The following is a 12,466-nucleotide window of genomic DNA, read 5'->3' as shown; positions in this document are numbered from 1 at the left end:
CCATTTTCCTGACAAAGCAAATGAACCTTGATTGAAGCTCACCCATATGGTCAAAGAAGAACTGGTAAGCCTGGAACCTGAGTCCAGGCCCACCTGACGAAAGGACCCACATTTAATCATGAGTGTGCAACTTCTGTTTGAGGTGAATCCGTGTGACCCTCAGCTTGTGACCCAAGCGTGTGTAAACATGGCCCGGTTGCGTGTAGGGTGGAGGTGCGTATGGATGGGCATCTCTGCCCATACGTGTGCTGTGCAGAGCCTCAGCCAGTTAAGGAAGGCAGGCAAGAGCAGTAGTGGGTCTGGATCACAGCTGTAGAGAGCAGGTGAGGATCTGAGGGATATCCAGAGTGAGGGAAGAAGAGCTGGGCTCCTAGAAGGACCTTCCCTGCCCCAGCCTCTCTCTTCAATGATGCACGTGGAAGGGGATGGAGGAGGAGAGGCTAAAGGTGCCGTGAGCCACTCAGAGAGAGGAGCCAGAGTCAAAGAGGGTGGCCAGTAGCCAGTAGTGGGAAAGGGAGAGAAGAGAAAGAAATCCTGGTGGAGATAGAGGAAAGGACTCCCATGGCAGTCTTCTGAGTGGAGGAGGGACGAGCTTGGCTAGAGGAGGGGGAGGAGGGAACAAGAACGGGGATGGGAAGAGACAGCTGGGGAGGGGGTGGGTAGAGGGGGCAGAAAGGAAAAGAGACATATGGGAGCCTCTTCCCCCACACCCAACTCCTTCTCCCCATTTATTATTTCCCTTAGAGGACCTACAACAGAGGCTGCTCCCAGGTAACTGCTCCCAGCCCAATGCCTCTGTTCTGCCCAGAGCCCCCACCCACTCTCTCTGTAGGCTGCTGAACTAGAGGGCTGGGTTACCATGGCAACTGTGAGCCGCCAGGATAGCCACAGGCAGGCCTGGCCGGGTCACTACTGTTCCTGGGCTTCTATGCAGTGGAGGTGGGAGGGGGAGGCTCCATCTGGCCCAATCCCCACCCCTCCCCCCATTTTCATTGGGGCTTCAGAACTGAGATGCTGCACTCCGCCCAGGTGGGGGCTATCCAGCCTCTCTCCTTCTCCCTCTCCCTCTCTTTCTCTCTGTCACACACACACACACACACACACACACACACACACACACACCACACACACACACACAGAGGCCTGGAGCAAGGATATAGAATAAACACTTGTTAAATTGCAAGAACATCTAGCCAATAGCGTACAGTTGTGCCTAGACTTCAAGTTTAATTCACAAAAGCTGCATTCTCTCAGCTCCTTGTCAGGCTGGGGGAAGTCTCACCTCAGCCCTCACAGAGACAGGAGGGAGCAGGGGCACCCTATGCAGGTCTGGAGGCCAAGGCAGCATGGAGGGAGCAACAGAGGACCAGTGCATGGGCCTATGCTGCAGTCAGCAACCTGGAGCAGGACGGAAAGTCCCTTTGGTGAGGCTGAATTCGGGGCTTCTTGGGGAGACCACTAGGGCTCCCACACTAAGGAGAGGCCAGAACTGGAAAGGTGTCAGAAGTCATCCAATTCACAGGAGGATTAGATGAGGTAATCGAGACCCAGGGAGCAAGTGATTTGCTCAAGGTGACTGCGAGGTATCCTGTGGCAGAGCTGAGACTAGCAGCCCTGGCTTCAGGCTCCTGCCCAGGGTTCTCTCCCAGCCCACACCAACCACCCCCAGAGCTCCTCAGGCCTTTGCTGCTCTGGGCCCTGGAGGCCACGCGCTTTCTGCAAGAAAGCCTCTTGAATAGAGTTCCTGGTCTGTCTTGATATTGGGAATTGAGATCTTGAAAATGCAGTAGTCCTCAAATGGGGAGGTTACAAGCCTTGGAATGAAAACATAGCCTCATTGCTAATTACCACCTTAGTGCACTACAGGTTGAAAACCTTGAATTAAAATCTAAGCTGAGCCGGGAGCTGCACCATTCCCTCACCTCCCATTCACTGTGCATCATCCACACCTCCTTGCGCCCCGCCCCCCCCCCCAAGTGCCTGGCACTGACTCCTGCAGACTTCAGTGACCTGGTCATGTAGAGTGGAGCAGAAGGTGAAGGGTTTCTGTGCACGTCCTGCGTGAGGGAAGGGGACCTCTCTTCCAGAAAATGACCGGCATCTAACCTCAGAGCATGCCTTGAGGGTCCAGGAAGTTTGGGGATATTTGTGTGGTCATCCAAAGGAGTGTCTGGCACCAGAAGGCGCTCAGTAACCATCTAGTGAATGGTACAGCCGCCTCCCGGGTGGTGCGCGCCGCCCGCCCACCGACTCCACCACTCCGCGGCCAGTGGCTCAGAGGAAGAAGGGGGCGTGGCCTCCGGCCCTGGGCCGCTCGGGGCCAGCCGGTCACAGCGAGCCTTGTAGAGGTCGCGCTCCCTGGCCAGGCGGGCCACCTCGGCCCGCAGCGCGTCCAGCTGGGCGGCCAGGCGGGCGCGCTCGGCCTCCAGCCCGCGCCGCTGTTGTAGCCGCTTGGAGCGACAGGCCTGCGCGTACCCGCGGTTCTTCAGCGTGCGGCGCCTCTGCTTCAGCCGCAGCGCCTCGTCGCGCCCGCAGCCCCGCAGCTGCCGGTTTAGCTCCCGCACAGACATCGACACCAGCGCCGCGTCCGAAAACCGCTCGGCCAGCTGCAGAGGGAACGGGCAGAGCCCGAGTCAGCGCCGGCTCCCGCCCTGCTCCAAGCTCGGGTGGCCCCGCCCACCAGGCCCCGCCCTCGGGAATGCTCCGCCCCCGGCTCCCACCTTTACCTGAATGTGCGCCTTCCCCTGAATCTGTCCCGCAGTCTACATCCCGTTCCAGGTCCCAACACGCCCTCCCCTGCCCCGCACCCCCGCCACGGGTCCCCGACCCCTTTGGGTGGTCCCTGCGTGTCCCACCCACCGTCGGGCGAGCCAGTCGCGCCCCTGAACCCCACATTGACCTAGAGGGGTCATGAGCATCCGGCTCCTGGCCCACGTGTGTCCCGTGGGCTCGGGCCGGACAGACCCTTCCCCTCCAACACACCTCGCTCCCCTGTCCTGAAGGCTGCAACCCTGTGACCCTCAAAGGATTTGGATTACATCTTAATGCCCTCAACACCCCTGTCTGTGTCTATAATTAATAGGATGAGTCCCAATCCTTCCTGAGAAGGTTGGGGGCTGGGGCAGCACGAAGTCTTGAAAAGGCCAACTTCACTCCGGTTCCTACAGTCTCAGCTCTGCTCCATTCCACGCACAACCCTTTCCGTGGTTCCCCAGACTGAGTATCTATATACCTCCCTTAATCAACCATTCCTGACGCCCTTTAATTCTCAGCTCTCCCCTTTTGGTCGATCCTCTTCTAACCTTGTCTTCTCCCTCTTCCTCCTGATTCAGCCTACTCATTTCTCTCTATTTGGAAAAAAGAAAAAAAGAAGGGCCAGAAAACAGTTTTCTCTATCTGATATCTTTTAAAAGTCCTTCTTCCCTTCTCCTGTCCTCTACCCCTTTCCCAATAAGTAACCCTCTCCGGGGACTCTCCTTCCTCTCTGGGCTGGCCTCCTCCCTCACCCTACCCACCCCCCAGACCAGCTCGCTGATCACTCACCTGGGCATGCTGGGCTCCGGTCTCCTCTGGGCTCCCTGGGTAGTAGGTGTGGGGCCCTTCAACAGGGACTGGGCCCTGACCCTGCAGCAGCTCCACGGCCTCCTCAGGACTCAGACCCAGCACCTCCCCAGCCCCCAACTGCTGTTGCAAGGTGGCCAGCCAGTACAGCTCCTCCAGGCCTGGCCGGGTGCCCTCGGTGGCCCCCACCGTGCCCGGCTCACTGAAGGTGGGTGATGGAGGCACTGAGCTGTAGGGTGTGGAGCCCAGTGAGGCTGTCGGGGGGCCAGATCTCCCCTCCAAGGGTTCCCGCTTTACCTCAAACTTCATTAAGTCAAAGTCATTGACATATTCCATGGCCAGGGGACTGGGAGGCAGTGCCATTCTGGGGCTGGATTAGGAGGGGTGCACCTGCAAAAAAGGGGACAGGTTTGGAGCACCTGGAGGCTGCCTGCCAGCCTCCTTGACCAAAATCCGCTTCCCCCAAAGCCCAAGTGCCCTGGGGACAGAGTTCTGGAAAGCTGGGGTGATGGTGCAGCCTGCTCCCTGCACAGTCACCTCCGGGCTGAGGGACAACTTGTTAGGTGGCAGGGGCTCCTGACCAGGGGGAAAGCAGCTTAAAGCCTGAGTGAAGAAGAGGATAGCAGAGCCTCTGGCCCACTGGTGCCTCTGGGATCTACGAAAAACAAGAAGACTGTGGCAGCACTCCCAACTCTAGTGCTGGGACATGCTGAGCGTCTCTGTCATCTCAAGAGGCATCATTTCATTTCCAAGCAATTAAAAAATGTTGCTTAATTAACTGTGACAGAGTATGTGTATATTTTAAGGCAATGGAAAGGCACACATGCTGTGGATTTTAAAATAGATGGATAACATGCTGTAATCTCTCTCTCTCTCCCAGAACACCCAGGCCAATGCCTTGCACATAGTAGACCCTCAATGCACATTCATTCTATGGATTAATCAATGAATCCCTTTTCTAGAAGCAAGAGACTTTTCAAGAATCAGTTCTAGAAAGAGCAGGACAGAGTGGTGACCATCTTTCCCCAAGTCTAATCTCTTCAAGGGAAACCAACCGAGACTGGTTTTCCTCCTTCCATCCAGGACCTGCGATGTTGTATGAACTTGAGCAGGTCACCTTCCCCTTCTGACCCTTGTTTCCCCTTCTGTTCAAGGAAGGTAGTTAGACTTTAACATTTCTCAGAGAGTGTTCTGTGAAACATGAAGTCTGAGACATATCCAAGAAGGGGTCTATGTGCAGATCATTCTTAGAAATGCTGTCTCCCATCCCTGTGAGCCTCTTGCAGGTTCACAGAGCACCGCAGCATAGTAATCTGAGCAGTCCTTCGGTAAACCATCTGTTCAACTTCAACAGTGTCCCAAACTTATGTCACCCAGGAACCCTCCTCCCTGTTATCAACCACGGAGCATGTGCCCACCTGAGTCACCTCTGGCTACGTGACCTTGGAGAGCCTTCCCAGCCTGGAAGTCCCAAGCTTGAGCCCAACTCCCAGTTCCAACAACCCCAAGAGGGACAAGGCAGGAAGTGCTCGTCCCCAGGGCTTAGAGTCTGGCTCCATCTCGATGTCCAAACCTAGGTAACCCACTCTCCAACCACATCTCAGGCCCCCAGGTTCTGCCCAGAGAGGTGACAGGAAGGACAGGTCCTCTCTCTCTTCCTGTCCCAGGTGTTGCCCTATCTATTGAGCCCCTCACCCTTGAGAAGGCAGAGGGGATGGGAACAAAAACACAAATTGAAGGAATTGATCTTTGGCAGGGAGGAGAAGGTGAGACATAGAGAGAGGTGTCCAGAAAGAATTGGATGAAAAGCTAAGTGAGGAGGGCTGTTTATCTTTGTGATGTGATAGCAGTGAGGGACATAAAGCCAGTTAGGGTGGGAGTAGAGCAGGGGACCGAAGTGTGAAGATTCCTGAAAACAAACAACAGAAAGCAGACAGCAGGTGTCAGAGGAGGGGGCTCTAGGTGAGAGGCCTGGCACCCAAGAAGGCCTCAGACATACTCACTTTAGGGATGGCAGAGATGATTGGTCAGTGTCAAAGCCAGGCAGGCACAACTTCCCCAGAGACTGGAGGCCCCATTGAGCAGGGTCTGGTGCCTCTGTGCTCAGAACAGGGGGCTGTGGGCACACAGCCCACTGGGTACTCTTAAAGGGCCAGCTCTCTGAGGTCATCCATGGTTCTCAGGCCTCCAACCAATGAGGTAAGGGGATCATTTGCATATCTCATTGGCCTGAGGGGTTGCAGGAAATGAGAGGAGAGGACAAGTCTGCCTGTTCTCAAGGAAGGCAAGGGGGCGTCTTCCCCAACAAAGCGCCTCACTGATGGTCTGACTCACCGTTCTCAGTTCCCCAGTACAGAGTGCCACATTGGCCCCTGCCGGCACCCTCATGAGGACACAACCCTCAGCCCTTGGTGACTGAAAGCCCGGGACTGGAAAAGAGGGCCAGACAAGCTTCCAGCACCTTTACCCTCCAAGGCTCCGCAGCATCCTGTGGGTGTTTTAGGGGAGTATAAGCTCTCCTAAGCCCACTCTCACCTGGCCTGTTGGGTCTGTTTCCTGTTTTCAGGAACGTTCACATTTCTGCTCCCTGCCTCATTCCCACCTTATCTGGCCTCATGCCCCTCACAGTTATGGCATCAGAAAGATAAACAACCCTCCAGAACTTGCCCATCCTAGTCTCAGCCTCTCTAATTCCTGAGGACCCAGCCCCAGGACAGGCAGGCCAGCTTGGGTTCAGGAGCAGAAGGGGGAATGAGGAACACTTTCCCTTCCTTCCAGGATACCTCGGGACACTGAAATCCAATCACCACCAATCCATCAGAGACACTTTTGTAACTGTCCTCATTTGCCCCCTGCTTCCCCTCACCTTTTCCTTGTGTGTGTCTCTGTCCCTCTTTCTTCCTCTCTCACTCCTCCTGGTTCCCAGATGGCTGGGGGGTGACCTACATTTTCAGCCTAATCCCCTAACACTTCTTAGAGCTATCATCCCCAAGTAGAAGTTGGAACAGAGATACTAGGAATTAGCCAAGGAGATGTTTAAACCTGTCTGAAGCTGTTTAAATAGGGTCTGTACTAGAATAGAACTCCAGGAGTTAAAAGCTATTTCCTACATTCTAAGGACATCCAAACACTCCCCTGGGGTTAACAGGTCCTCTTTCCCAACCCAGAGAGAGACCTGGGTGTCCATCAGCCCCAAGGATCAATGATAAAAATTAACCTGGTCCCAGCCTTAGATGTTAGGTAAAGAGCTGGTAGATTCAGATGATCTAAGACAGTGGTTCTCAGCCCGGGGTCCCCAGACCAGCAGCACCACCTGGGAACTTGCTAGAAATGCAATTCTCTAGCCTCACCTCAAACTTACTGAATCAGACACTCTGGGGATGGGACCAAAAGAAATCTATGTTTTAATAAGCTCTCCAGGTAATTTTGATGAACACTGAAGTTTGAGAACCCCTGATCTACAGAGTGCCTATAGTCAACTCAGATTCCTTTGGTGTGTGTGTATGTGTGTGTTTGGTCTCTCCTACCATGCTCTCTACACACATATAAGAAGACCAACGTCAGAGGACATCTCTCTTCCCGCACTTGGCCTCCATTTTATAGAGCAGAGACCATTGTCATCATTCAAGTGGAAAGGCTTCTCGGTGTGATTGCCTGAATCTAGTGCTGTTTTTGCAGAAGAATTGAAAAGCCCAAGGCCTAGGAACAAGGCCACAAAATGGGAATGGGGACCATGGAGACCAGAGCCCAACACATGCGCACAGAATGTGGTTCTAAGGTAAATACCCAGGAAAGAGACCTCAGAATTTCCCCGGTGAAGAAGGAATAGCAAGTGTTGACTGCAGCCCCTTTTGCAGGCCTGGTCTGGTCTAGCCAGACACTGGCCCCCCAGCAGCTGTCAGGTCTGCACTGATCCTCTTGTTTACTGGAGCGCTCAGAGGAGACGTGGGAGGGCTAAGCTGCTAATGGGCTGAAGGAGTCAGACTAAACAAGCTCAGGCGAGTTGAGCCACTCGGGGCTCAGACCAGGCACCACTGACCAGGGAAAGGAGTCTGAGGGGTGAGGGCTGGACCAGGGGAAAGGACCAAGGACACAGAGAGGAGAAGCACATTGGTCAGTGAGGACCCAGGAAGTGGTTCATGGGTTTTCCTGGCAGGGGGGGGACGCAGGCTGAGACTGACTGGCTCAAGGACATTTGGGGACAGAGAAATGGGGATGAAAAAGTTGAAACCAGGTGGACTCTGTGAAGGACAAACCAGAGGAAGAGAGGCAAGAAGACTTAGCTAAGGAGGCTGTAGGTGTAGACCTGGGAGAGAGGGCAGAACTAGTCAGGGGCTCCCCAAGAATCTGGATTGAGGGAGACAGAGGGACATAGGCACATGGAAGAGATGGGCAAAGGCCCATGGAGAACTAAAAGAGAGAAGAAATCTTCTGGAAGGGGATCAAGAGGGAGTAAGAGGTGATGGGAACAAGTGACTAGAAGAGCAAAAGTGGTAGAAGAAGGGAGAGAGGAAAGTAAGATTGGGGACCGAGGGCTTCCCTGGTGGCGCAGCGGTTAAGAATCCGCCTGCCAATACAGGGGACATGGGTTCGAGCCCTGGCCCAGAAGATCCCACATGCTGCAGAGCAACTAAGCCCATGCGCCACCACTACTGAGCTTGCGCTCTGGAGCCCATGAGCCACAACTACTGAGCCCACGTGCCACAGCTACTGAAGCCCACGCACCTAGACTGTGCTCTGAAATAAGAGAAGCCACTGCAATGAGAAGCCGGCGCACCACAACGAAAAGTAGCCCCCACTCGTCGCAACCAGGCAAAGCCCGCGTACAGCAATGAAGACCCAACGCAGCCAAAAATAAAATTAAATAAATTTAAAAATAAAAAGAAGATTGGGGACCGAGAACTAAAACCAAATACAGAAGAACAGACAGATAGATGGTCAGGCCATAGAGAAAGAGCAATGGACAAAGGACAAAAAGGTCAAAGGATATGGACAGAGGGATGCTGGATCATGGGGAGAGAGGGCCAGGCAGGTAAAGGGCCTGGAGAAGTGGGGTAGAAAACAAAGAGGAAGGAGAGGACGGGAGACAGAGTCAGTAATCCAGGATTCCATTCTCCTTTGTCTGCACCCCCATTTTTGCAGCCCCATACCACCCATTCTCATTTCTAGTTCTGGCTTATGGAATCCAGATCTTCAGTAATGGATTCAAATCCTCAGACCTCTTCCTGGTCTACCTCATACATTCATTCATTGGACAAATATTGATTAAACACCTACTACGCACCAGACACTGTGCTGGGCATTAGGGACACCTCAGTAAATCAGACTGACACCAGCCCTGTCTTCATGGAGCTTATAGACTGATGAACCAGAGAAAAGTCAATTTATTGCCCTTAGGCCCAGGCAGGAGTGACCCGTGCCCTAAGCCCTGTGCTTTGAAAGGCTCCACTCTGGCCCTCTTCTGGCTGTGTCCCTTGGAGTGAGGGGTCCAGGCATCCCCTGCCCACACCCCAAACCCCTTCTGGACCACACTCCAGATACTTAGGAATTCCTTGTCCAAAGATCCCCAAGCCCACTTCTAGGGCCCACATGGACCTCTTTCCTGGGTTTGCCCTCCCGAGGGTAGATCACACTACTTGTACACACATTTCTAGACCCAGTGGGTGGCCAAGGGGTGGCTGTTTGCCGGAGGCTGTGTACAGATTTGGGATGTATAGACAGGAGGTCCACGTGCATGCACATGAGGTGTAGAAGTAGAATACTTCTACAGTGTCAGAGGTGGGAAAAGAAGTGAGCCCGAAGACCAGTGGCTGAAAGCTGCTTCTCTCCACACCACCACATTCTGCTGTGGAATCTTGAGGATTCCAAACAAAATCCAAATTTGAACAAAATTCCAGACCACTGTGTGTATATTTGTCAAGGTAGAAGGATAGAATATATTTTATTTAATAGTTTGTTAGCTTGAGGCATACATTTAAAATATTTAAACACAAGGTTTGTGAGCCTCTATCTGTACTCTTGCCCCAGGCCCTACATATGCTAGGGATGGGCCTGCATAAAAATGAACCATTAGAGCTTCCCTGGTGGCGCAGTGGTAAAGAATCCATTTGCCAATGCAGGGGACATGGGTTCGAGCCCTGGTCCAGGAAGATCCCACATGCCTTGGAGCAACTAAGCCCGTGCGCCACAACTACTGAGCCTGCGTGCCTAGAGCCTGTGCTCTGCAACAAGAGAAGCCACCTCAATGAGAAGCCCTCACACCACAAAGAACAGTAGCCCCCCACTCCCCGCAACTAGAGAAAGCCCGTGTGCAGCAACGAAGACCCAACGTAGCCAATAAATAAATAAAATCTATTAAAAAAAAAACCATTATAACTGTTGCAGGAAGAGGGACCCCTTCCAGGGCCCAAGAATGGGCTCTTGTCTAACACTTGGAAATGAATTGTCCAAGGAGACACACATGCTGACAAAGCAAGAGACTTTACTGGGAAGGGGCACCTGGGTGGAGAACAGGAGGGTAAGGGTACCCAGGAGGACCGCTCTGCCACGTGGCTCGCAGTCTCGAGTTTTACGGTGATGGGATTAGTTCCTGGGCTGTCTCTGGCCAATCATTCTGACTCAGGGTCCTTCCTGGTGGTGCACGCATCACTCAGCCAAGATGGATTCCAGCGAGGAGGATTCTGGGAGGTTGGTAGGACATATGGACTGGCGTCACCTTTTCACCTTTCCCAGATTCTTCTGGTTGGTGATGGTTTGTTTGTTCCATGTTCCTTACCAGGACTTCCTGTCATAAAACAGCTCATGCAAATGGGTTAGTGTGGTGCCTGGCCAGGGTGGGCAGTTTCGGTCAGTGGTTCCCCTAACATAATGAGATGGGTGCTATGCAGGAGAAGGGCAGGGGGCTATGAGACTTTATTTCATGAGGACCTAATCTAATGTGGGGGCAGGGGAGAGGGTAGCATTGCAGGGACAGCTCGCCTAAGAAGTCACATTAAACTGAGACTGGTCAGGGGAGTAAGAAGTGACCGTGCCTGGTGGTGTGGAGAAGATGGAGATTCCAAGCCACAGGAATAATGTACGCAAAGGCTCTGGGCAGGGAAGAGGTAGACACATTCATGAAACTGAAAAAGACCCAGTGTAACCAGAAAGCAGATACCAGGGAAAGTGGGAAGAATGGCAGTAGCTGAGGGTGGGGCCAGATCACGCAGAGCCTTGTAGGCCAAGTTTAGGATGTGGGGGCTCTACTCAAAGGGCAATGAGAAGCTACTAAAGGATTTTTGGCAGGGATGTGGAATGATCAGGTTGTGTCTGAAAAGATCACTTTGGATCTAGGGTGGAGGATGGCCAAAATGGAATCAGAGTCAGATTAGGGGATTAATGCAGTTATCCAAGTCGAGTTGGGGGGATATCTTAAGCTGGAATAAAACCCCAAAAACAAAAAACTCTCCGAGATGGAAACTTGTGTACAGGTGATTTGTTGGGAGGATTTTCCAAGTCAGTGAGAGAAGTGGGACTGGGCAGCGGGAAGAGTTGAAAAGCATTACAGCTGAAACAGAGGCTTCAGTTGACCCCCTAGGAGCTCTGAAGCTGGGCTGGACCTTCAGAGTGTCCCAAATTTAGGCAAGGGGGCCAGGACTTTGGAGCCCTGCATCAACCAGTCGTTGGATACCAGCTGCACCAGGAAAGGGGGCATTTGGCAAGACAGCTCCCTTCAGCCACAGGTGGTGCTCAGGGAAGTGCTCAGCTTGGCACCAGCAGCAGCCAACACTCAGCCTCTGGGACACGATCCTGAAGGGGGCATCTGGGCCGCACAACACAGCACCCACTGCAGGGGGTCTGTGAGACGTTCAATGGCTGAGCCCAGAAGGCCCTGGGGAGGACAAAATGCAAACTAAGGCAAAACTGGTCACACTCTGCCCCTGTTACCAAACACAAGTTTGCGTGCCCAACAACACACAGTGAGGCCAAACAAACTGAAACGTTGGAGTTTGGAGTAGAGAAAGGTTTATTGCAGGGCCAATCAAGGAGAAAGTGTGGCTTGTGCTCAAAAACCCCAAACTTCCCAGTGGTTTTCTGGGAGTTTTTATAGGCAAAATCTGGGGTGGGAGCTGCAGGGTATGTGACTTTTCTTCTGGCTGGTTGGTGGTGAGATAACAGGGCAGTGTTCCAAGGATCTTGTGCTCAGCAGGAAGTTACCATTCTCCACCTGGGTGGGGGCGTTAGTTCCTGCAGAAGAGCTCAAAGATATTGTTATGGATATCCCTTGAGGAGGAACCAGGGCCCTGCTTGATCGCTGCACTATTGTTTTTTGACTGTTCCTCCTCTGTTTCTGCCTTACCTCCCCTCCCTGATTAGTAACTGTTTGAATCTGCCCTTTGGGGAAGGTCTATGAGGCTGAAGCCTTTTTCCTACAACTAAGAAACCAGGGACACAAAAAGGATTTGTACCTGGGAGGGCTCCACGGGGCTCTGCTCAGTTTCAATGAATGCCCTGATCCTGAAGGGGAGGATCTGGGCCACACTCCCCAGCACCCATTGCAGCGGGTCTGTGAGACATCCAAGGGCTGATCCAGAGGGCCCTGGGGATCAGAAAACGCGGACCAAGGCAAGGCTGGTCACACCCTGCCCCCTGGTGGTGGCCGCAGACACTAGGCCAGCTGGTGGACCAGGCTAGGAGGAGGGCTAGAGAACGGAGCAAAACTGTGAGGCACATAAGGGGAATCGGATAAGGAAACCCTCAAGGGAGCCCCTTGTTCAGTCTGCCTAAAGTTAAGGAAGAATGGGGGGAGATAAGAAATGTGGGATTAATTCATTCTTTCACTCCACCAGTGTTGATTAAGTGCCTAATTATTATGGGCCAGATTCTTCTAGGAGCTAGAATAAAAAGAAGACTAAAATTTGGGTCC

The 12,466-nt window shown here is 53.1% G+C and overlaps 1 protein-coding gene across 1 annotated transcript; it reads right to left on the bottom strand.

Annotated features, from left to right (window-relative positions):
- Window positions 1-2,274: 2,274 nt before the first annotated feature.
- NRL (neural retina leucine zipper) lies at window positions 2,275-3,942 on the bottom strand (the record flags this gene model as incomplete). Its single annotated transcript, XM_082857470.1, is given in 3 exon segments — window positions 2,275-2,303; window positions 2,306-2,606; window positions 3,544-3,942. Coding segments are annotated over 3 exon segments (711 nt in total). The 5' UTR covers window positions 3,925-3,942.
- Between the last annotated feature and the right edge of the window lie 8,524 nt (window positions 3,943-12,466).

Source organism: Leucopleurus acutus (genome assembly GCF_964270905.1).
Source record: "Leucopleurus acutus genome assembly, chromosome: 1".
Classification (NCBI taxonomy): domain Eukaryota; kingdom Metazoa; phylum Chordata; class Mammalia; order Artiodactyla; family Delphinidae; genus Leucopleurus; species Leucopleurus acutus.
This window is presented reverse-complemented; position numbering and strand designations above follow the sequence as displayed.